The sequence below is a fragment of the Callorhinus ursinus genome, unplaced genomic scaffold, assembly GCF_003265705.2.
Source record: "Callorhinus ursinus isolate GAN/ISIS: 27379988/994484 unplaced genomic scaffold, GSC_fseal_2.0 scaffold25, whole genome shotgun sequence".
NCBI lineage: Eukaryota > Metazoa > Chordata > Mammalia > Carnivora > Otariidae > Callorhinus > Callorhinus ursinus.
The window spans coordinates 30,049,655-30,073,256 of NW_027397087.1; the positions used below are offsets into that span (position 1 = coordinate 30,049,655).

The 23,602-nt window shown below is 53.0% G+C and overlaps 2 protein-coding genes and 1 long non-coding RNA gene across 5 annotated transcripts in view; 2 read left to right on the forward strand and 1 right to left on the reverse strand.

The window, feature by feature from the left end:
* RASL12 (RAS like family 12) overlaps positions 1-11,615 on the reverse strand; it is a 31,046-nt gene extending 19,431 nt beyond the window's left edge. Inside the window, exons 1-4 of one of the 3 annotated variants that reach the window (XM_073877195.1) lie at positions 11,229-11,615; positions 9,061-9,117; positions 3,474-3,547; positions 2,585-2,775 (exon numbers count right to left, since the gene is read on the reverse strand). In XM_073877195.1, the coding sequence (XP_073733296.1) occupies positions 2,585-2,775; positions 3,474-3,547; positions 9,061-9,117; positions 11,229-11,331 (425 nt within the window). In that variant the 5' untranslated portion in view covers positions 11,332-11,615. The remainder of the gene's footprint in view (positions 1-2,584; positions 2,776-3,473; positions 3,548-9,060; positions 9,118-11,228) is intronic. The other 2 variants (XM_025884097.2, XM_073877194.1) reach the window with 2 other exon arrangements.
* On the forward strand, positions 475-4,876 carry LOC141370011 (uncharacterized). Its single transcript, XR_012373667.1, has 2 exons — positions 475-628; positions 1,166-4,876. It is a non-coding gene; the product is annotated as an uncharacterized lncRNA (long non-coding RNA).
* Positions 11,616-17,707: 6,092 nt separating the features above from the next.
* On the forward strand, positions 17,708-20,731 carry KBTBD13 (kelch repeat and BTB domain containing 13). The gene has a single exon (XM_025883727.2). It carries the CDS (start codon positions 17,708-17,710, stop codon positions 19,085-19,087), a length of 1,380 nt encoding a protein of 459 aa, XP_025739512.1. The 3' UTR covers positions 19,088-20,731.
* Positions 20,732-23,602: the final 2,871 nt, after the last annotated feature.

Here is a 23,602-nt window from a genome sequence, read left to right on the forward strand (position 1 = left end):
TACACTCGTTTCCCCACTCACGGGCTTGGTGACCTGCAGCCATCTCGTGAGTACGATGGGATAATGACATCTGCCTCGCAGGGTTGTTAAAAGGATTAAGAAAGACCATTTGTATCGTGTGCCTGGTGTAGTACGTGGCACAGAGTCCGTGCTCAATAAATGGTGGCTGATGTCACCAAAGCAGAATTTAGGAACAAAGCGTGGGCAAGGGAGCAGCTTACTGGCTAGACCCTGCTTGTGGCTGGAAGAAGATGGTCATTCCCAGCCCTGCCTCCCTCTAGGCCAGCATGGGTCCTTGGTCAGGAAATGAGCCACCCTCAGCCCCAGCCCGTGGGACCAGTTCCAGAGAAAGGCAGTGGCCTGGATGGAGAAGTGTGAGACCACAGAGGAGGGGAGGGTGAGGCGCCTCAGGATGCCTGCGGTTGGCAGAGTTCTCAGGGCTCATGCGGAGAGTTGCCTGCTCGTCCGAGAGGAGAGCAAGGGTGACATTTCACGGGAAGGAGGAAGAGAAGGGGAGAGAGAACAACACCTATTGTCAGCTTCGTCCTATACCCTCTTTCCTGACGGGATCGACTATTTAACTGGGGAGGTCCTGGAAGCTTCTGGCCTGAAAGCCATGGGAATCAAGGTGAGAGGAAAAAGACTGGCTCTTGGGTGGGTCAGATGTCCAGAAGAAGGAAGGGGTGGGGGCACCTGAGGCTTTGAGGCCAAGGTTCCATTGGCTGAATCTTGGCGACCACCCTGCGCTACCATTCCCAGGGACAGTGGTACAGCCCATAAGACCAGTGGGTAGTGATGGGAAGAGGTTTCTGAGCCAAGGTCAATTTGGCAAGAGCAGGGGTGCTAGCAGTGGGCTGGCTGCCCGGGGGGAGTATCAGACAGAGAGTGACCGGGACAAAAAGGGCCAGGGGCAGAGTATCTAGACTCCCCACCCAGGGCTGGTGTCCTGCTTTCCTGAGGAAACCTAAGCTCACTGTTTCCTGAGGAACCGTTCTGAAGAAATACTTGATATTATTTGCTTTTATGGCAACCTTGCGTCTAAAAATTTCTCAGTGTGGGGGCTTGAATTCATGGATTTTCAGAAACTAGCACCCCATGCATGCATACATGTGTGTGAATGGGGGAACACAGGCATGTCACATGATCCTCTCTTGTTCTGTTGCAGCCTGGTGACAATTTTCTCAGTGATTTGGGAACCACTCTCACCCACAATTTACCATGTAGCTGCAAGACAGTCATAGGAGATACACCAATGCTCAGCTACAAGACTGACTGCGCATCAAATCCTGATCCACTACCAGACTGGATCAAAGAACAAAATGAGGGTAAATGGCCACAACTTTCCTTAGAGAATTGAAGCTGCTCTGGCTGAGCCCCATAATCTTTGTTATTTGCTCCCCAACCATTTTTAGACAATGCCTGTGGCAAAGACTAGGACCAAAACAGTGGTCTAGGTTTTCCCCTCATACTGAAGATAGATTTACCACAACTCAGTCTTCTGACCCCTGTTCCAGGCACCGTGGGCTCTACGATTCCTCAAAAACCACCTTTCGGTTTTAAGATCACACAACTTCCTTCATTCCCTGGGATGGAATTTGTCTTTGTCTGAGGGCTTGATGGCCTTTGAAGTCTCCTACCGTGGCCCCTCTTCATGAGACTGCACCTCCCTTTCCCACTGCCCATCTGATTTGTTCTGCACCAAAGGTCCCCTCCTGGCTTATCGCAGCCAATGGGCCTTTGGGGTCTGGGGAAGCAGGAGTGATTGGCCATGAACAGGGAGGGACAGATGGAAGATGGGTGGAAGGCGCCAGATGTTGAAGGTGGACAGGCCACATAGGACAAATGTCAGTGTTGGGACAAGGGCAGTGGGATTACTCATCAAGTGGGAGCATCGTGCTTTTGGGGGCCAGGCAAGCAACTCAAATGTATGGAGAGAGTGGAGGAAAGCCATGGGGAGTGGTAAGGCCTGAGTCAGCTGGAGAGGGCATACCCCTCCTCAAAGCATTCCAATTCCAGGTCTTTTAAAATACTGTGCTCGCCAAGCAAAATGCTGCAGTGTTTGCTGGTAATCTGCCCTCTGGCCCAGTCGGCTACCTCTAATTCAAGTCCAGCCCATTCTAAGAGAAGCTGCCCTCAGCACCGCCAATGGTTGGAGTGAGCGTGGGGCCATGCTTGGGTGAGGTGAGAGCTGGTTGGACCAGACCAGACACCTGACTCAAGGAGCCAATCACAGCCTTTCTTCTCAGAACTGGAATTGGGCACTGAATAATAACCAGCCAGCTATGGGGAGTGAGGACGGAACGTCATATAGACAGGCAAGAGAGGGTGAGGCTGAGAGAGACCACAAAGCCCCATGAGGATGGAAGGAGTGGCTTTCCTGCTTTTAGCGTCCAACTCCTGTGTGGGCCAGAAGCTCTTCCCTTCCTGCCCTGGCCTGTCTGGAAGGCCACGCACACTGTACCCTTTAACCTAAGTTTGCAGGGATTACTTTCCTTAGCAGCCCAATAATCCCCGATGATGACACGCAGCCTTTCCAAATGAGGACAGCGGGCTCCAGAGAGGAGGACACCCCGTCCGCGCTCACCTGTACTGGGCCATGTCCAGCTTGTTGCCCAGCAGCAGGGCAGGGGAGCTGCGCTGTGTCTCCTTGGCGTGCAAAGCCAGCAGCTCCAGGTAGCTGCTGCTGTCCTTGAAACTCTGGCGGCTGTCCATGCTGTACACCACCAGGAAGGCGTGGGCCCAGTTCAGGTAGCGCTCACAGTTCCTGGGGGTGTCCTGGGCGAAGGAGGGAAGCCTCGCTGGGGGTAAAGGCCTTCACCTGAGCTGCTCCATCCCACCTCCCCACTCCCTGGGTCTTTGTATATTGTTCCCCAGCAGGGCCCTTTTCAAAGGGGCACTTCAGTGTGGATTTGGCTTGGTGTGAAAGGAGGCATTGTCTCCGGAGCCTCACTCCCGCCACCCAGCCAGAGGCTTGGAGACCTTGGCCTCTGGGGCACAGAGCCAAGACTCTGGCATGGCTGCTACGAGACCCGGCTGTCCCTGGGCACTGCTGGTTTGGGGTCAGGTTGATGGTGCCCCTGGGCTTCTGAGAATAATTGGTATCCAGTCCTGGCAGGGCGTGGTGAGAACAAAGGGGGAATGTGTGTACTGAGGGGACCTGGGCCAGGGGGGGGGCCTCTGCGTAAAAGTGTGTGCCCCGTCACCGTATGTGCATGAGCATCAAATCCCAAAGCAGAGGATCTCAGAGCTGACGCCAGCAACCATCAGGTCTCCCCAGGCCCCGTCCCATCCCTCCTCCCTTGGCAAATGAAAAGATTCAGGTCCAGAGAGGTCAGTGCCTCATTCAGGGTCACATAGCAAACTAGAGCTTAACAAGTTTACAAATTCCCATCTGAGGCCTCCACTCTGGGAGCAGGACTTCTCAGGAGGGTGCACTGACTCTCAGCTCTCCATGGGTAATGGGGGTAATTTACCGGGTCTGCAGTATCCATGACCCTCAGGTGGACAGGCTGGTGGTCCACTGTCTCCTCGGAGCTGTAGGTGTCCTCTGCAACAGATGGTCAGCCAGGTCAGAGGCAGGCCAGCCAGAGCTCAGTGGCAGACTGGGTCTGAGTCCCAGCCTCCCTGTGCTAGGCCCTGGGGGATCTATTCTGGGGCTGGCTGAGTTGGGACAAACTGGAAAGGCCTTGGCTCTCACCCAAATGGAGGACACAGACAGAACCTCCCACCCAGGAGATGCTGCTCTACCTGTCAGGACTCAGAGCATAAGAGGTCAAGTCACAGAACACGCCACAGGGGATGGGACTGTGTTTTGGATCCACCCACCAAGCCTACAGGATGGAGTGTGTGGCCCACGGGCTTGGTTAGCAGCAGAGGCCTCTGGAGTCACACTGCCAGCCCATCCCTCCCAAACCCCAAGCTTCCCCACCCTCTTCCCTCTGACCACAGTACCTGGCCCGCAGGAAGCCCCCAGTGGGAGAAGGGATGGGGAAAGAAAAGCACACAACATATGGTGGTGTGTGTGTGTGTGTGTGTGTGTGTGCGCGCGCGCACGCGTGTGCGCGTGCGACTCCATTCAGAGGTCCCTAAGAAGGCTTACAAATAATTCTTATCAAAATAATAGCAGAGAACTCTAGTGTAGTCGAATATTTTAGGTTGGACATGTGGAATCACACCCAACTTCAGCTACCTTTTAGCCATATGACTTGGCCATGTCATTGCTGTTCTTTTGAGAATCTGTTTCCTCCCTTTACAATGGCCTGCCTCTGACCAGCTCTGTTTCCTGGGTGGCTCAGTCGGTTGAGCATCCAACTCTTGATTTCAGCTCAGGTCATGATCTCGGGGTCCTGGGATCGAGCCCCGCTTTGGGCTCCACGCTCAGTGCAGAGTCAGCTTATCCCGCTTCCTCTGCTCCTCCCCCCGCCCCCGCTCTCTCTCTTTCAAATAAATAAAGTCTTTTTTTAAAAAAAAAGTAAAATAGGGATAACATGATAACACTGGCCAAAAGTTTTCCAGATTTTACTCTGTGCCAGGCACTGTGCTAATGCTTGTCCCCGTACGCTCACAGGGCTGCGTGAGGACTGGATGGGCCCCTAGGCATGGGGCCTGGCCCACCATAAATGCCTGGTAAAGGACAGTGGGGATCGCGGTGCTCCGAAGTTTACAGGGCAGGTTCACATTCCTAGGTGATTTTTTTTTTTCTTTTGAAATCATTTTAGACTCATGTGGATATTGCAAAATAGTACAGAGAGTTCCTGTGCGCCTTTCCCTCTGCTCCCGGCAATGTTAACACCTTACATAACCATAGCACAGTGATCAAAAGCAGGAAATGGACATTGGTTATATACTATGAACTAAACTGCTGACCTTATTTGGATTTCATGAGTTTTCTTTTTCTTTTTTCTTTTTTTTTTTTGGTTCTTATGACCTCAAACCTGAGAAAGCGCAAGTGGCCAGGCATGCAAAGAGGACCTCATTGTCATATCGGCCATCATTCTCCCTATCTCCAACCTCCCCCTATGCCACTGGCCCATGTGTGTGAGTGCACTTGGCCGTCACCTTTCCCTGGGTGCCCCCGTGCCCCAAGTGACCCCAAAGAAGACCTCTCTGGGCAGAACTGGGGCTCTCTATGCCTTCCTCCACCACCCGCCCCCAACCCTGGCTGAGTTCACAACCACTTGTCTCTGAGAGCCCCTGGCAGTCAAGCCAGGCCTGGACACATGCCAGGTCTACTAGCAGCCAGCAGGAATCACAGACAGCTCCCATCCCCAGCCTGTTTGGGGACTTGGATAAATAGCTGCTCTTATTCAAAGACAAAAAAAAAAAAAAATCTAATGGAAAATATGCCCCAAACGTTTAACTATATTTGGTGCAAGAAGAGCTGCCCCTAGATGCCTACATCTTGTTCAAATTTTTCTTTATTTTTCTGCCAAAGTTGCCTGATGTACCCCTTTTAGTTGCTCCACACCCCCTTCCCCCACCCCCAAACAGGCACTGCATCCTCAGTCCAATGAAAAATATTAGCCCAACGTTGGTCTCCTGGGGTTCCTCACAGCAAACAGCCTTTCAAGGTTACTGTTAGCTCCGCTGTAGAGAGATGAAGCCCAGAGGAGGAGAGAACTTACCCACTGCCACACAGCACCCCATCAGTGGAAGGAATGTGAACTCGGGTCTTCTCACCTGGGCTACCTCTCCATGGGGACCCCCTCACCCTCTGCTCAGGGTACCAGCTGACCCTCTAGCTCTATGTCAGCAGAGTGCAGGGAAAGAGCAGAAGCTCCAGTCTAGGTGTGGCACATGCATGGGTGAGCTGGGGGAAGCCTCGCAGATCAGTTTTATCCAGCTGCCTCCCTCTTGGCAAGTGAGGTGACTGGGGATGGGGGGGTCCTTTCCAAGTTACAGGAATGTCCTGTCTTCTCATCACCAAGTCCTGCTCTCCAGGGCATTCTGGGGTCCTTAACCACATGGGTTTCATAGCTCCTACTTCTAAATAATATTCTGAGGACTTGCATGCTGAGAGAAGATACTTTTCATAAACTATTTTCCCGATTTATGCAATAATAATCTTTTTAAAGGTGGTAAAGGTGCTCTGATCAGAGTGTGTGTAGGATGATGCCTCAGAAATGGTGCCCATATCCTTGCTGGAGCAGGATGAGGGCAAGAGAGGTGAAAAGCTGTCATTCTGCCCTGGGCAAGCCAGGCGAGGTGCCCCCAGCTCCTCTGTGAGGGGATGCTCTCCTGGGGGCCCCTGCCCCTTCATGGAGCGCTCAGCACAGGCATAGACTTTCCATTGACACTGATTCTCTCAGCTACTACCAGCTCTCCCAGCCACAGCCCTTACTCAGAGCACAGGCTATTGGCCCCATCTTCCAGATGGGGAAATGGAGGCTCAGAGACACAGTGCCACACAGACTTCTGATTCCAGGCCCTCAAAGGCATAAGGCTGCCCTTATGGGAAACCTGCTGGAGTGGTACCCATCTTCCTTTGTACCTGAGGTTCTCCATAGGCAAATCACTGAGCCCTCTCTGCCTCAATATCTTTACCTGTAAAATGGGGATAAAAGCTGGAACTCTTCTTTAAAGGTTAATACTAAAACCAAAATTCAATCTCATGTTTAAGAGCATCTATGTTGTGCCTAGTATCGCACCCCATGCTAGAAATGGGAATGAATAACGCAGGTCTCCACACTCAAGAAGCTCACTCAGGGTTCAAAGAAGACCTTTTGAAAAGAGAAGGAGCTGTTTTATATGTCCCGGTAGCTAACTCTCCCCTTGGACGCTCAGACTTTTCTCCCCAGAAAGAAAGGCTCTGGACCCGGAGACCCCACTATTGCTGTGGCCAGCCATGGGATAGTGGCTGGAATGTTCAGACGGTAGGGCAGAACTCCCAAGGAGTGGCACTGGCCTCCCAGGATGCTGAAGGAGAGCGTCTGGTCATCTCTCCAGCTGACAGGCTCTCAGGCCAGGGCAACTGACCCCCGTGGAGCTCTTGCCCACCACCCCGAACCCCGGACAGCGTGACCACGCATTCCACTATCAGGTCAGAACTCCAAAATTACTCAATCAGGAAGCCCAAACCACCACTGCACTAGGCTATTCTGGGGGGACCCTGCAAGAAGGGCAGGGATTGGGGGTAGGGAGAAAGACACTTGGAGGCAGGCTGCCAGAGAAAATACAGGATGGCCATTTAAATTTGAATTTCAGAGAAACGGCTAATATTTTTTAGTGTAAGTATCCCCCACCTGAGCTAGGCAGAATTTGTCTTTTGAGGAACCATCCTTGGAAATCTCCATGTTTCCTTCCCCGACTCCCCTGCTTGTACGCCTCTCCTTCCCACCCCCTCCCCGTTTTCAATTCCCCCACTCCGTCTGATTTCATCTTCTGGCCTCTCCCAACGCCTCCTCTGGCCAGCACACAATTACACCCTGTGTCCCACTCCTGTGCTAATCAAATGGGGTCCCCTCAGACCTGCTGTATGACTCTGGCCTGGAAGCCTCAGCTCCTTGGGCCTAATTCTTCCTCTGTAGCACCAAGGGGCTGGGTTAGGGTACAGGTGGTCAAACCAGCTCTGAGAAACAAACTCCTTAGGGACTGTCAGTGAGTCAGCTGCCCTGTACTCTTGACTTAACCAGGGGACCCTCCCCCTCTGCTTTCTCTGCTTGACACCCTGGGGTTCTATTTAAGATCACCTGGGAAGAAGGGCTTCTGCTACTTAGGGAAAACATTCTAAATAGCCCTGAGGTCCCTTTCTGCTCAGACACTGGGATTCAATATTCCAGCCTGAACTGAGGGCCCCAACGGGCTCAGGGGAGGTGTCACAGTGCGTCCCATCAGAGGCCTACTGCAGGTAATGCTGTAGTGCGGAGTTTCCAGTCTGCGCCCCATAGCCCTGCGCTTCCTGGGAGGGTCCCCAGGGGTCCCACAAATGCTTTATTGGAAAAAAACAATCCGAGACTGTAACCCCCCTTTTCAAAAGGCTAAGCATATCCAGACACTCCTCCTCATTCATCCTACTGTTAGCTGTTTCTCTGAAATTCAAATTTAAATGGTCACCCTGTATTTTCTCTGGCAGCCTGCCTCCAGTATTTTTCTCAGGAACAGTTTACAATAAACAAATGTTATAAATGTAAACTTTAAGGAAAGAGGAAGGAGGGGCGCCTGGGGGGCTCAGTTGGTTGGGCCTCTGACTCTTGATTTCAGCTCAGGTCATGATCTCGGGGTCCTGGGATCGAGCCTCTAATCAGGCTCTGTGCTCAGCAGGGAGTCTGTTTCTCCCTCTGCCTTTCCCCCTGCTTGTTCGTTCTCTCTCTCTCAAATAAATAAAATCTGAAAAAAGAAAAAAAGAGGAAGGAAAACTGAACATGCATTGAGTGTCTACTGTAGATCAGATACTAGGATAAATTTTTTACATCCGTTATTTCTTTAATGCTCACAGTAATTTTCTGAGATAGGTATCTTTATGCCCATTTTACAGATGAGGAAACAGAAGCTCAGAGAGATTAAGTTATTGCTTCAAGGTTGCACAGGCAGTAACTAGCAGAGCTAGGGTTCAAACTTAGCTCTGATAACAGAGCATCCTTTCTTCCAGTATACCATGATATGGCTATTGAACGGGACAAGTTTTCTTGTGTGCTTCAAAAATGGGTCAGAAGCCAGTACCACTAGAGAATTTCTCTCAAGTGTTCTGTCCAGCTTTTTTGGAAAAGTATGAGTGACCATTTTGAAGAATAACACTTAATGGTTATAGACGTTCTGCTATGTTTTGTGTTTTGTTTTTTTTTTAAGTCTCACCATACCTCATATTTTAGTGCAAATCGGCCTCTCGGTTCTCTTAATTAAGCCACTCCCCCAACCCCAGTTGTCTGGAGTGGGCTGTGGAAGGATGTCTTTCTGGCACTTACACCATTTTGTCCCATGGGCTGAGTCATCCTGGTGGCACCTCCCCTTTGCCCTCAGATGATGGATCCTAGTCAGGCCTGGACCCACCACAGTGTAGGCATGTGTGTTGTGGGGGATCCAAGTGGGACACAGTAGGAGGAATGAGGAGGAGTGGTTCCTTACCCAAGTTGGGGTCGTATTCGCTGATAAACCTCCTGGTCAGAAACTTCACGGTCAGAGCTGCAGGAAGCAGAAAGAAGTTGGCTCAGTCTCCCCCTGCCGCATCTGGCTGCTGGCCCTGGAGGTTGCCCCTCTCATTTTAGGGAGGTCTTATCTAGCCTCTGTGACTGCTGGCTGACACTAAGCTTAGTTCTCTGGGGGAATGAGTCTGGGAGCTGAGGAGTTGGTTTGAGAAGCTCAGCAAAAACCAGAAATATGGGGAACCATGCCCCTCCAGTTGCATCCTAGCATTTTTTTTTTTTTTTACGGCAAGAAAAGCCATGAGAGGCAAGCCTAAGGGGTGTTTATAAAGACCTGAACTGGGGGTACCTGGGTGGCTCAGTCGGTTAAGTGTCTGCCTTCGGCTCAGGTCATGATCTCGGGTTCCTGGGATCGAGCCCTCAGTCGGGCTCAGCGGGGAGTCTGCTTCTCCCTTTGCTCTTCCCCCTGCTTATGCTCTCTCTCATTCTCTCTCAAATAAATAAATACAATCTTAAAAAAAAATACTCAAACTGAGGGGTCCAGGAGTCATGTTACCTTAGGGTCAGCCTGGTGAAACTCAAACTGAAGGGAGATATTCCCCACCCTGGTCAAGTCGTGAAGATTCTGAAATGCGGAGCATCTATTCCGGTTTTGGCTATAAGCCAAAGAGTAAGAGCTGAGTTGATCAGTCTGTGATCCCTGGGAGGAGTATGAACACTCACGTCCCAAGTAAACACCCTCCAGTCCTTGGCCCCCTTTGTCTCAAGTCTTGACTGTCTTGGGCCTCAGGGGTGTCCCGAAGAATGTAAAACCTAAAATGAAGTTCTCCCCAGGTGGAATTCATTAATAGGACTCTGATTTTGTTCAGAATTTAGCCACATAAAGCCCAGGGCCAGCCAACTATTATGCTGGACTCTTTAAAAAGTAATGTGACATTTTAAAGAAAATCCTTAAAATTCTTTCCCAGGGTTCCTAACAGTGTCATTTTGCAAACTACTACCCAGGGAATACATACTTTAAAATTTAAATTCCTCCATTCATGTAGTCACTGGCTAAACTGTACCAATGACAGAGCTACAGACACAATTTGATTTTCAAAGGGAAGAGGGCAAATCTTTTCTGTAGGAAAACATGATTCAGAGTCCCCTCTCTGAGTCAGGGGGCTGGTTTCAGAAGTGGAGAGTAGGATCCCAGCGAGTCTCAAAGAATACTCGGGGGGAGGAAACTCATAGCTAACAGCCCATGTTGGCCAGTCACTAATGGCAGTAACCGTAACACAGCCAGCCGAGGAGCCCCCTCTGCCCTCCTACCTTCAGCCCCCTGGGACTGTGAGTGGCCAGGGGGCAGGGGTGAACCCTTTCTCTGGGTCTCTGCCTGTGGTGACATCCTCCGCCCTACCCACCTGGGCTCCACCTGGGTGAGAGCTGCCAGGAGTGGTTATGGCAGAGTTCAGAGTTGGCAGAAAGGATCTCAGTGGCAACCCAAGATCTTGGTTCATCAAGAACAAGTCCCAGGCACCTGGGACCATAGTCCAATGTGTTTCCAGAAAGTCACGAGAGGGGTCTGATTTGAAACAAATACGTTTGATAAGAATGCACACTTTGTTCTATCCCGGGAATTGGGGTGAGCCCCTCCCTGGAAAATCCCAATAGTCCAGTGACCTCTACCACCTCCCTTCATCCCCAGCCTAAACCGAGGAATAACAAGGCTGTGACTAAGCTCAAAGGGGCCTGGGCTGAAGATTAGTGCCTAACAGGTCCCTTTGGTGCTAGTCACCAGAGCTGACTGCTGGCCCCAGGGAGAGGAAATGGAAGGTGCTGAACAGCAAGGGAGAGATCAGCAGAGGACCAGGAGACACAGAGACAGGCAGAGAGGAGAGATATCTAGTGTCACAGACACAGAAGGAAAGACAGGCGAGGAACCCAAGACAGATGAGAGATGGAGGAGCTGAGGACAAACTAGAGAGAGAGCCAAGCAACAGAGAAAATGAGGCAAAGAAAATCACGCTGTCTGACCCAACCCACCTGGGTGCAGGAAGCCCCCAAAGTCAGTGGGGGAGCCTGCCTGCAAGCAAGTCCACAGCGTCCACACCCGCTCCGTCTCTCGGGTCCCCGCCCAACCCCTTCCCTTCCGCCCCCCACTCAACTCACCGGACTTGCCGGCCCCACGACGCCCCAGGATGGCCAGATTAACTTCGAGGGGCGCGCTCTGCGGCCCGCTGCCCGCGCGGGGTTTCCCGAACACCAAGGACATGGCGACGCTGCTGAGAGGGACACCGGTTCTTGGGAGAAGGGCCCTGGGCAGCGTGCCTGCCCGTCGGGGCCCTGCCGAACGAGCCGTGGGCTTCCCCCGCGCTCGCGGACTCGGCCCCGTCGATGTCCGCGCCGGGGGCCGGCGTCGAGCGCCAAGCGGGCTGCGTTCCCGAGGCCCGGCCCAGCCCTGCGGGGAGGAGGAGCCCGTGGAGGCGGGCGGGAGGGGCCGCCCCCGAGAGCCGCCACACTCCTTGTAAGGGCTGCGGGAGCCCCCCGCGGGGCCCGCTCACCCCGCTCCCCACGCTGGGAGGGAGCTCCGGGCTGGCCGCGCACCCCACAGCTGGGCGCCGCCTCGAGGGCCGGACGCTGTCACCGCGCTGTCACCGTCCGGAGCGCCCCCGGACCCTGCAGGGAAGGACAAGGACGGGGAGAGGGAGGCCCGGGGTAGGGGACTAGAGGGGAAGGATGTTTCCAGCCTTGTCTGAGCCTCCGCTCAATCTCTTCGCCCCTGCAAGAAAATCCAATCCTTCCTTTGTTCTACCAAGCAGGCCCTGCCTCCTCCTCCGGGAAGCCTGCCTGGTTCAACTCCCAGGCTTGTCCTTTCTCTAGGTCACAGTCACAGCCAGCTCAGCCTTGGCACACAACTTCCCCCACCACATTACCCTGCCCTTCGGTATGGGGACTCTCAGGCATCATTGCAACCCCCAGGCAGAACCCTGGCTCCTGGGAAGGAGCCTTAACCAACATTGCACGGTCAGTATGGGTCCAGCTTCAAGAAACTTAACCCATCTTAGATTACTGTTTTCTCCTTGATGGGAACTAATGAGTTGCATGTGTTTGGCGCCTAGTGTGTAAATGGGGTATTTTATTCTAAACCCTGGCATTCTCTCTTGCCTATAATGATTCTAAGATTGGTGGATGAGCCTGGGAGGGGTCACCTGTCATTTCTTTTGGGACCCAGGGTAAATCTGGTCATGATGGACACAGAGCAAAGGGCCCATGTGGGAAACATGGACACTTAGGATCTAGTCCCAGCTCTTTCACGAGGTCACCCTGGGCAAGTCACCTCACTTCTTTGAGCATTGGTGTCCCCATCTATAGCACTAAAGGAAGGGAAGAATAAATCCAACTTTCCATGACGTGATTCAGGCCTAATAGAGAGTGACAGCATCAGGTCTGAGTACTGTCTAGAACCCAGTGGAGCCTCTCTTTTGAAATATACTCCAGGGCTAGAGTGGGGTAGGGCATGGGAGTCTCAGAGACCTCTCACTTCAGCCCTTCTCCCTCCAACACCCCCCAACTCCCCCTCCTTGCCCCAGTTAATCTACCCACCCACGTGAAAAAGAAACCATGGAAAGCCAGATCAACAAGCAGAGAGTCTGGGGGTCAGAGCCTGATGATACTAACTTCTCAACCAGGAAGGAAAATTATTTTCTGGGATAGGACGGGAATACTGACTCAGCCTAATTGTATTTGTAGGAGATAATGCTAAACCAGCTGTGTTATTAAGACTGTAAAGTGTTGGGAAAAATTTGTTTAGATTACACCCTCAGGCCAGAATCACTCACAGAGCTAATGCCCAAGGGTTTTCCTTTGAGTTGTAGGTGGGAAAAAAGTGGGAGTCAAGTTCCAGCCACCTTCGTGGGCTGGCCCCAGTCTTGTGAGGACAGACTGGTTCTGAATGGGGTTTATCGGGAGAGGACCAATCTCATCAGAGAATTCCTGGAGAGAGGGTAAACTGTGGAGCTCCACAGGCCCAGCTGGGTATAAACTTGGGCTCTGTTATGGCCCTGCTTGTGTGAGGCTTTAAAACTTTAAAACTCAGACCAGGGGCGCCTGGGTGGCTCAGTCGTTAAGCGTCTGCCTTCAGCTCAGGTCATGATCCCAGGGTCCTGGGATCGAGCCCCGCATCGGGCTCCCTGTTCCGCAGGAAGCCTGCTTCTCCCACTCCCCCTGCTTATATTCCCTCTCTCACCATCTCTCCCTGTCAAATAAATAAATAAAATCTTTAAAACTGAGCTGTCCCTAGTTACAAGGGACTGTTTTAGAGGAAGTGAGCCTCCCAACATTGAAGGCAACCAAGTGGGTGACCACTTCAAGGAGGCGTTGTAAGGAAACTCCATCATGACTTGCAGGAAGGGATGATGTAACCCTTAACTCTCGTCTAGGTCAGAGATTTAAACTAGTTACCAGCTGGTTACTCAGTCCCTCAGCCTTGACGGCTAAGTGTCCAACATCTGCTCCTCCTATGAGGCTTGGGAGGAAAACAGTGCCAACCTCACAACTGCAACCAGTCCCTTTCCCCATCCTCAGTCTCCTCATCTGGGCTGCCTGTCCACCCGGAAGTGCCCATTGTGGACCCGAAAGACCTTTGCAATCAGCCACTTATTGTCAGACCATGGAATAAGCTACTTTGCTCTTCTGGGCCTCAGTTCCTCATCTTTAAAATAGGGATAACATTAAGGGTTAGAAGAGAAGATATGAAAGTGTCCCACCCAGAGTTTGGTCCGTGGCCCAAAAAAGCAAAAGATAGTTTCCTCCACTCCCCCTGGACGTGAACAGCACATACTTCTCACTCATCTACCAAGAAGCTGCAATTGTTTAGCAACCAGTAGTTTGGACACTGAAGGTCAACAGAGAGGTCATTCTGCAAGGGCAAGTAGGCCAACCCTCCTTATCTCCTACCTCCAATCTTCAAGGCTCTTATAAGGGGCTCTGAGGTACTCAAAATGAAGAGGATGTGGCACCTGGCCCAGCAGTGAACTAGCAGCAGGTGTTCAATAGATGTGTCTGAAGTCGATGAGTGGGGTACGCACAGGTCTAAAGAGGTAGGGCCTGTGAAGATTTCCAGATGCCAGATCCTATCCTTGCCACCGCCCCCCCCAGAGCCACTTCCACATAAAGCTAAGCTTTTGGGAGCCCTTTGTGATAACGTCACTGCATTCCCTGGAGGCACAATATGACAAACACTTCTGTGGCTGTTCAGTGATAAATTCAGGTTTCAAAGCTGAACAGAGCCTTAGGAGTCAGATGCAAGCTCCACTTTACAGATGAACTGAGGTCTGGAGAGGTTGGGTAGCTTTTGCAAGTCTGCGGTAGTACCAGCATTAGAGCCCAGCAGGAATCCTGACTCCTAGTCCAGTGCTCTTCCTCGGGCCCAGGCAAGCTCACTATGCTGTGTGCAGAAACACTATCGTGGGTGGCAAGGCCAGGGGTCCACCATCAGGCTCAGGGCATCTCGGGGCTATGTCTCCTTTATCAGACTGCAGGCTCTTTTGGGATAGGGGTTGTGTCTCCTTCATCACACTGGGGACTCCCACTTAGATTAGAGCCCAGGAATCCACTTAACAGACCCCTTACTGTGTGCCAATCACTGTGGATAGAGAGACGAACAAAGCTGGGTATGCACTCTAGAAAGGCTCAGAGTCTGACACAGACACAGTTCCACTTTCCTTGCTCCCACCCTGAACCTCGCAAGGTATGGGGGCGCAAAGTGGAGAGAGGGAGGTTGGTGTGAGGTCGGGCAGAGCCTGGGAACTCCATGGGCTGCCCACAGCCAGCATAGTTCCTTGTTCTCTCCAAGTCCCAGAGGGACGCTCACTGTCTGGGTAGAGGAAAATCTCACCAGCTGCAGACGACACCCCACCGGGGCCTTGGGAGCAGGGCCAAAGGGCTGGTCCTCATCCCAGCCTTAGAACAACGAACCCCCACCTTGGGTGGCCCCCTCCCCAGTGCCTGGCTGCTGAGGGTCGGAGCTGGGGGTGTGCATAGTGTCCCAACCCACTGAAGCCAGGGCTGGACTTGTGAAAAATTGGCACTGGGAGCCAGCTTTAGCTGGGAAGAGTTGCTCTCCTTCCACTCCTCTCAGGAGAGGGCCAGGCAGTGGCTCTATCTGTTGTGTCTGCCAGTTACCAGGTGCCTGGAATAGACCGTTTGGGAGGAAATTGTTCCCCTGGGGGTCAGCCCTTCCCCAACCCTGTTCCTTGGCTTGGGCCTGGCAGGAGGCAGCTGTATCCCTGCCCTAAGGAAAGGCTAGTACTGGGCTGGGCGGCAGACGTGGTTCAATTCAGTCCCACATCTTTGTTCATAACAAGGAAAAGCCCATGCCCTCTGTGGGCCTCCTTTTCCTCACCTGTGAAATGGGAATAGTCAGACACTTTCTCCCTATCCCTGGGGCCACCAGCAAGGACAGAATCAGGACTGGGCACCGCAGAGTCCACTGACCTCCAAGACAGGGACTGTCATGCTTTCGGCCAAAATGTCTGGCCTCAGGGAAGGAGAGAGTCTGGCAGAGGGCCTGGGATAGTATTTGTGAGGACTCCTGCCCACCCCCTCTATCTCCTCCTACTCTTCCTGTCTAGTCCCTGGGGCAGAGTGTCCCGGATATTTCTGGCTGCCTCCTCCAGGCCTTTGGCTTCCCAGGCTCATGCAAGTGGTCCCCATATCCCAGCCTTGCTTTGATGGAGTGAACTGGATGGGCGTTCCTGGCAGAAGAGGCACATTTGTGTCGGGTCTGCAGATTCATATGCGAGGATCTGTGCATGTGTGTGTGTCCTAGGGGTGAAAGAAGTTCCCCTGCCCCCTCCCAACTCTGGCTCTGTCATTGGAAGCCACTGCATCCTCCTGAAGAAAGCCTGTAGTTGAACATGTCCTGAATGGCAGATACCATCCTACACGGGTCTGAGCCTCAGTTTCCCCGCCTGTACAATAAGGTGGCAGGAGAAAATAATCACTAAGCTCTCTTCCACCTGACATTTTGGAAACCAAAGTCTTAGCTGGTCACCCAGGAAAGTTCTTTGCAGTAGGGAAAATGCCCTGGGGTGGGCAGCAGGAGGCCTGGGGCTGTCTGCCCCAAGCTACGTGACCCTGAGCAATTCCCTTTTTGGTCCTCCACTGTAAATGAAGGGGTTAAACCATATGAGCCTGAAGTTCCTTCCAGTTGTGACCTCCTGGCAAGAGCTGAATACCCAGCGTTTGTAGCACAGACAGGCAGCAGAGCACGGTGGTTAGGGCCACATGCTCTACAGTCAGACTGGCTGCAAGCCAGTCCAGGCTCTGCCACTCTCTGACCATGTGACCTTGGGCGTGTGATTAAACTCTTGGTGCCTTCCTTAGTCTCTGCATCCATGAAATAGAAACTCATAGTTTCTGTAAGCAATACATGGGTAACTATGTAGTAAATGAAGCAAAATGATAGTATCTATTCGTAGGATTATTGTAAGGACTGTAGGAGTCAAAGTGCTTACAAAAGTGTCTGACACACAGTGCAAGTTCAGTGTTAACTATTATTATTTCAAGAAGCCCTTCCCCTTCCCATCTATAGACATACGATCCCCTCAGCAACCCCACTTACCTTTTCCCGAGGTCCAGAAAACAGCAATGGATGGATGAGCGGGGAGCAGACATCAGCTTCCCGTTCCCAAACCAAGTCAGGGAGTACTTCCACATTGAGAGGTTTATTGGACGCTCACCTGCTACCCTCCCATTTCCACAGAGAAGGAAATCAAGGCTGAAAAGGAGATTGAACTAGTTCAGAGTCAGGGGCAGAGGTTCAAGCTAAATGAGGTCCTGTTCCATGGGGCGCCTGGGTGGCTCAGTTGGTTAAACCACGGACTCTTGATTTTGGCTCCTGCAGGTCATGATCTCAGGGTCATGACATTGAGTCCCGCATTGGTCTCAGACCTCAGCACCAGTCTGCTTGAGCTAGCCATTCCCAAGCGCTCGCGTGCACTCTCTTTCTCCCTTAAATACATACATACATACCTACATACAATCTTTAGAACCTGCTCCAGACGTCAGTCTGGTCCACTCCATCTTGCTCCCCTTCTCCCTCTAGTGCCCAAGTACCTCGGCCCCCCACCAATCAATGGGGTGGGCTAGGTATGAATCCAGTCCTTGCTTCTTCCCAGCTGAATGACCTTGTACAAGTCATGCAATTTCTCTAAGCCTCAATTCAAACACTTTATGGCTATTGTCCCAATACCATGAGAGAGGTGTTATTATTGGTCACATTCTGAGGAAACAAGGTCAGAGTTAGGGTACTTGTACAAGAACATACAGCCGCTTTAGTGCAGGTTAAATAGTGGAACCTTTGTAAGCAGCCCTCACAGTGCTCCGCATGCGGTAGGTACTCAATATGTATGTAGTCACTATTGTTACTATTTCCCATCGGAAAGTGAGTGACCCTGCAGGTCTCCTGATGCCCGCGGGCTCACAGCCATCCAGCCTGCCGGCCACCACGTCACATGAGCCGCACTATCTTTAGCCAGGAAGATATTTATATCCCCCTGGAAGTTTTTTCCCTTCCAGGGGAGCCCCAGAGTCTGCGGCCGCTGAATCCAGGCCCCCGGCGGCGGCCCCCGCCCTTCCGGCTCGCCATGCCACGGGCCCCAGAGGTCCCCCCGGTGCAGGTGTGGGTGGGCGGCCAGCTCTTCCAGGCGGACCGGGCCCTGCTGGTGGAGCACTGTGGCTTCTTCCGCGGTCTCTTCCGCTCCGGCATGCGAGAGACGCGCGCGGCCGAGGTGCGCCTGGGCGCGCTGAGCGCTGGCGGCTTCCACACCACGCTGCAGGTGCTGCGCGGCGAGCGGCCGGCGCTGGCGGCCGACGAAGAGCTGCTGCAGGCCGTGGAGTGCGCCGCCTTCCTGCAGGCGCCCGCGCTGGCGCGCTTCTTGGAGCACAGCCTCACGTCGGACAACTGCGCGCTGCTGTGCGACGCGGCCGCGGTCTTCGGCCTACACGACGTGTTCCGCACCGCCGCGCTCTTCATCCGCGACGGCGGGCGCGGGCTGGCGGCCGAGCTGGCGCTGCCCGAGGCCCGCGCCTACGTGGCGGCGCTGCGGCCCAGCAGCTACGTGGCCGTGAGCACGCACACGCCGGCGCCCGGCTTCCTGGAGGACGCGTCGCGCACGGTGTGCTACCTGGACGAGGAGGAGGACGCGTGGCGCACGCTGGCCGCGCTGCCCCTGGAGGCCAGCACGCTGCTGGCGGGCGTGGCCACGCTGGGCAACAAGCTGTACATCGTGGGCGGCGTGCGGGGCGCCAGCAAGGAGGTGGTGGAGCTGGGCTTCTGCTACGACCCGGACGGCGGCACGTGGCGCGAATTCCCCAGCCCGCACCAGCCGCGCTATGACACGGCGCTGGCCGGCTTCGATGGCTGCCTGTATGCCATCGGCGGCGAGTTCCAGAGGACGCCCATGAGCTCTGTGGAGCGCTACGACCCGGCCGCAGGCTGCTGGAGCTTCGTGGCTGACCTGCCGCAGCCGGCCGCGGGCGTGCCCTGCGCCCAGGCGCGTGGTCGTCTCTTCGTGTGTCTATGGCGGCCGGCAGACACCACGGCTGTGGTGGAGTACGCTGTGCTGGCGGACACGTGGCTGCCGGTGGCCGAGCTGCGGCGTCCGCAGAGCTACGGCCACTGCATGGTGGCCCACCGCGACAGTCTCTACGTGGTGCGCAACGGACCTAAAGACGACTTCCTGCACTGCGCCATCGACTGCCTCAACCTGGCCACGGGCCAGTGGACGGCACTGCCTGGCCAGTTTGTCAACAGCAAGGGAGCGCTCTTCACGGCGGTGGTGCGCGGCGACACGGTCTATACGGTCAACCGCATGTTTACGCTGCTCTATGCCATCGAGGGTGGCACCTGGAGGCTGCTCAGGGAGAAGGCCGGCTTCCCACGGCCCGGCTCCTTGCAGACCTTCCTCCTTAGGCTGCCTCCTGGCGCCCCGGGGCCTGTGGCCTCAACGACACCAGAACTGTGATCCTGGGCTGGCCTTTAGGAGGGTCTATCCCGGAGTCTTCGCTGAGCCGTGGCTGGGTCTGCAAGGCTGGCCTTTGGAGCTGCATGGAACTTCTGTCTCCCGGGTTGGGACATGCAGGTCTTGGGCCTTGTGGTGATCAGTCCAAGAAATTCAGAGAGTAATAACGAGGCTGGGGTCTGAACCCTCAAATTACTTGGGCTCTGCTGAGAGGTGGTGGGTCACAATGCCAGTGGAATGTGTCGGGGGTAGGATTTCAATAATCCAGGCTTGGGTGTGAATGGGCCAATAATTGAGCATGGCTAGGAGGGAGTTAAGTGATGTTAATCCAACTGCCAGTCAGTTGGCAAGAATTAGGCACCTAGTGTGTGCCCAGTAGAGTGCTAGGCCTAATGTAGCTGTAGTTGCTAGAGGAGTCCAGAAAGCCTAGAGTCTAGCCCAAGACAATTAAAGGTTTACACGCACTTGTCTTGATCCCCTGAGGGCTAAAGGCAACATGCAAAACAAAAAACTCACAATGGAATAAAACAGTATCGAAGAAATCAGAGCAAAAGGAAAATAGGGAGAGGAAAAAATACATAACTCCAGGAAGGAGGTTAGATAATATACGAGGGGTATGAAGAAGACAGGCAGGGTAATTAGCTGCTGCAGGGGAGGTTCAGACGGTGGAGACAGAGCTCAGAAGAGGAGATGCGGGAAAGCTGGAACAGATGGGAAGAGGCTCTGCGAGCCCAAGCTTTAAGGCAGAACAGCTCGGGATGGAGGCATTTGGCGGGGTGGGGAGGCTGGCATGGCTTGTAGAGACAATAACTGAGCTGAATCTGGAATGACACCTGTAAGAGAGAAAGGGCTCCCCACACCCCCTCACAGGAAGCGGACCGGTAGGGAAGAAAGTTGCAAGCCCTTGCCCACTCCCTTTTTGGCCGTCACCCTGTGGGTGGTGGATTATTAACTTCCATGACTTTAGGTCATTCGAGGCAGGAGCCCAATCCTGGCCAGGTCTAACTGCCTCCTCCTCCTCATTCTGCAGGTTAATTCTCTCCTCCAAGCCTCTGCTGCCGCCATTCTCTAGGCCTGGAATGCCTTTCCTCTTCCCCCGCCCCTCTTTTGGCTCTGTACCCACCTCCTCTGTGCAGGGGTTGGCTGTTCCCGACCTTGGCCGTCTGCATTGCTCATTGGGCCCCTGACTGACATCGTTTAGCATATGTGTGAAACTGTGCACGTGTGTAGATAGCAAGGGCAGAGATCCTGCTTTGCTATCAACTGACCTGGGCACTTCCCCACCTACAGAATCAAATGATGAGGTCCTGAAACAAGCCAGGCCGTAGAGGCTGTCCTACTTAGGGACCTGGTGTAAGAGGAGGACTCTTGTCCCTCCTTTAGAATACTCCATCCTGATTTCTGGTCATGTGCCTACCCTAGTCCTTCAGCTTCTCCATGCCCTGAGTGTCCCAGATGGTTTCCATCCTCCAAGACCTGAGGCCCGTGGGAAATCCTAGCCTCATCAGAATTATAGAATGCAGCCTCAGCATGGAACCTAGTGTCAGGGCTGCCCCTAGCTGCCTTTTGCCCTGACCTATGTCCCAAGCCCTGCAGACTGCTGCCCTCAGAAACCCAGCATCTGCTAGCCCTGGAGTAGCCTAAATCACAGCAATAAATCCTGACTTTGGCATCCTGTGAATAATGTGCAAAGTACTTTCACATCCGTCTTCCCGCTCCAGCCCTGCCTCAGTCCTGATAGTTCGGTACCTTCTCTCCATGGCAGACATGTGAGATACGTGAGGCCCAGAGGCCAACTGATGTGCCCAAAGCCACCGTCCCCATGCCAAAGCACGACAGAGTCCCTCACTTTTTGATTCCGTCAAAGTATAATTGTTATCACATGTCAAAGGTTTATTTAATTCGTTAACAAAGGAACCAGAAGAATGGAAAGCTGGTTCAGAGGAACATTTGAGAGACAGAGATTTGTGTTTTTAGTTGGAAAAGACCTCCTGGAATAAGTTTAAGCTGGTTAATTTACAGGACAATAAAACCATAACTTTTGTGGTTCTGTACTGGACTAGAAACCTTTGCATCTTCACATCCAAGCACATACCTATTTATACACACTACAAGTGAGCATGTAGCTTCACAAAGTCAGGACACAAGTCAATAGTAAATTGTAAAATAGATATTTAATTTTTCCCGAGAGAATGAAATAACTCTTAGCTGTTCAACCTTGCCCCACAACGACATTGAAAAGACACGCAGTCCTTCCGCCCATGCCCAAGTTATGGATAGTTTTTTTCTTTCTTTTTTTTTTTAAGATTTTATTTATTTATTTGACAGAGAGAGACACGGCGAGAGAGGGAACACAAGCAGGGGGAGTGGGAGAGGGAGAAGCAGGCTCCCCCCGAGCAGGGAGCCTGATGTGGGGCTTGATCCCAGGACCCTGGGATCATGACCCGAGCCGAAGGCAGACACTTAACGACTGAGCCACCCAGGTACCCCTCGATAATTTTTCTTAACAGTTCAGAGCACTCTCTTCCTTGCTCACTCCCCCTGCCTAGTGCTCAACCCTGAGATTTGCAATTTGAAATTCATCAGCTCATCTGTTCTCATAACCCACAGAGCTTTGTGCATGTCAGCTTTTGCAGCTGGCTGTGTGGACCTGCCCAGACAGGGCCTGCTGGCTCCTGCGGTGGTGATATTCCTCGGTCCAGAGCAGCCTTTGCTGAGATGTCTTTTGTGCATAATAATAACACTACTCGCAGTGTGTTTTCCCACAGTTGACTTATTTAAGCTCTGTAAGAATTTTAAGTGGTAGGCAGCCTGGCAAAACCCCTACCCTTGAAGATTAAAAAAACCCAAACTCCTGAAGGTCACGTGATGGTAAGAGGCACAAGTAGGAAGTAGCAGAGCCCCAGCCTTGAACCCAGGGTCACATGCTTGTTTTCTGGGGCTGCCTTCCTGCTTCACTAACATTCGGAGATGGACGGTGTTTCTGCCAGTCTCCTTAACACTCCCCTCCCTGTTACTCTTCTCTCTGCACCACCTATTCTTGGGGCTCACCTGTTCCCCTAAACCCAGCCCTTTCCGTCCCCCTGTGATAGGAAAATTAGTTGTCCTGGGTTCTCTTGACTTAGGATCTAGCTGGGATTCTAATGGCTAGCTTCCTGAGGGTGCTAATGACTTATGAAGGCCCTGAGGAGGGTTTGCATTTTCACAGACTTCCCTCCCTCTCTTGAAGTGTGGGGGAGGTTTTCATAATACAGCCTACCTTCTCTGGCCTCACATGTCAGGCTCCGTGGTTCCTCCCACAGCCCACCATCCTCGGCAAGGGTGGTCACCATGTCTTTTTGCAGGTGAGGAAACCAGCAGAAAGCTGAAACGAGTCACCCAAAGTCACATAGCCAGTCAAGTGGAAGAGCAAGGACCTGGAACCAGGACTTAGGATTCTCAGCCTCTCATACCCTGGCACCTAGACTTGACCACTGAGTGGAAGGTGCGGTTTGGGAGGCCAAACCAGGTACGAGGCGGGGGCAGGGGGGGCAAATATACAGAGACACTTAAGGGTTACTAAACCCAGAAGGCAGGGTTTAAAAATCTCTCCATCCCAGCCCAGTGCAGCAAGGAACATTTTCCTGAGCCTCCATGGTAGCCCTGGCAGCCCAACTCTCTGGAGCTCCCTCCAGTCCTCCACACAATTTCTCCTTGACCCCGACTCTGGAAGCCTTGCACCCCAAGCTTTCTTATCCCTGGAAATTATCCTGTTGTGGTTATATAGCCTGCCTGACAGAGGCAGAAGGAGAAGCCAGAACTTCCCACACTCCACCCAGGACCTGCTTCCCTGCTTGCTTCCCTTTAGTCTGCTCATGTGGCAGCCAGAGCCATCCTAACGAAATGCCAGCCAGACCTCATTCCTTCTCCATTCGGGGCCTTGGTGGTTCCTCATTTCACTCGAGTGAAAGCCCAAGTCCTTTCAAGATCCCCTGCCCCGTTTCCTCCCTCAGTTCCTCTCTTACCACTCTCCCCCTGGCCTCATTGCTGTTCTTCAGACACACCAAGCACACTCCAACCTCAGGACCTTTGCACAGGTACCTGTGCCAGGCACACCTCCCTCACTTAGCCCCTTGGCTGACTCCTACAGGTCTTTGCTCAGATGTCACTTTCATTCTGAGGACTTTCCTGACCCCCCCCTTAAAATCTACCTTCCCCTTCTTTGCAGTTCCTACTCCCTTATTTTCCTCCATAGGTTCTAGCATCATCTACCATGCTATCCTTCTTTAGTGTCTATTTCCTCCTACTAAAACTTGAGCTACACAAAGGCAGAAATTTTAGTCTGTTTACCAGGACCCAGAACAGTGACTGGAACATAGTAGGGGCTTAATTATTTATTTTTCAAAAAGATTTTACTTTTTGACACAGAGAGAGGGAGAGAGCACAAGCAGGGTGCAGCGGCAGGCAGAGGGAGAAGCAGGCTCCCTGCTGAGCAGGGAGCCCAATGAGGTGGGGCTCCATCCCGGGACCCTGGGATCA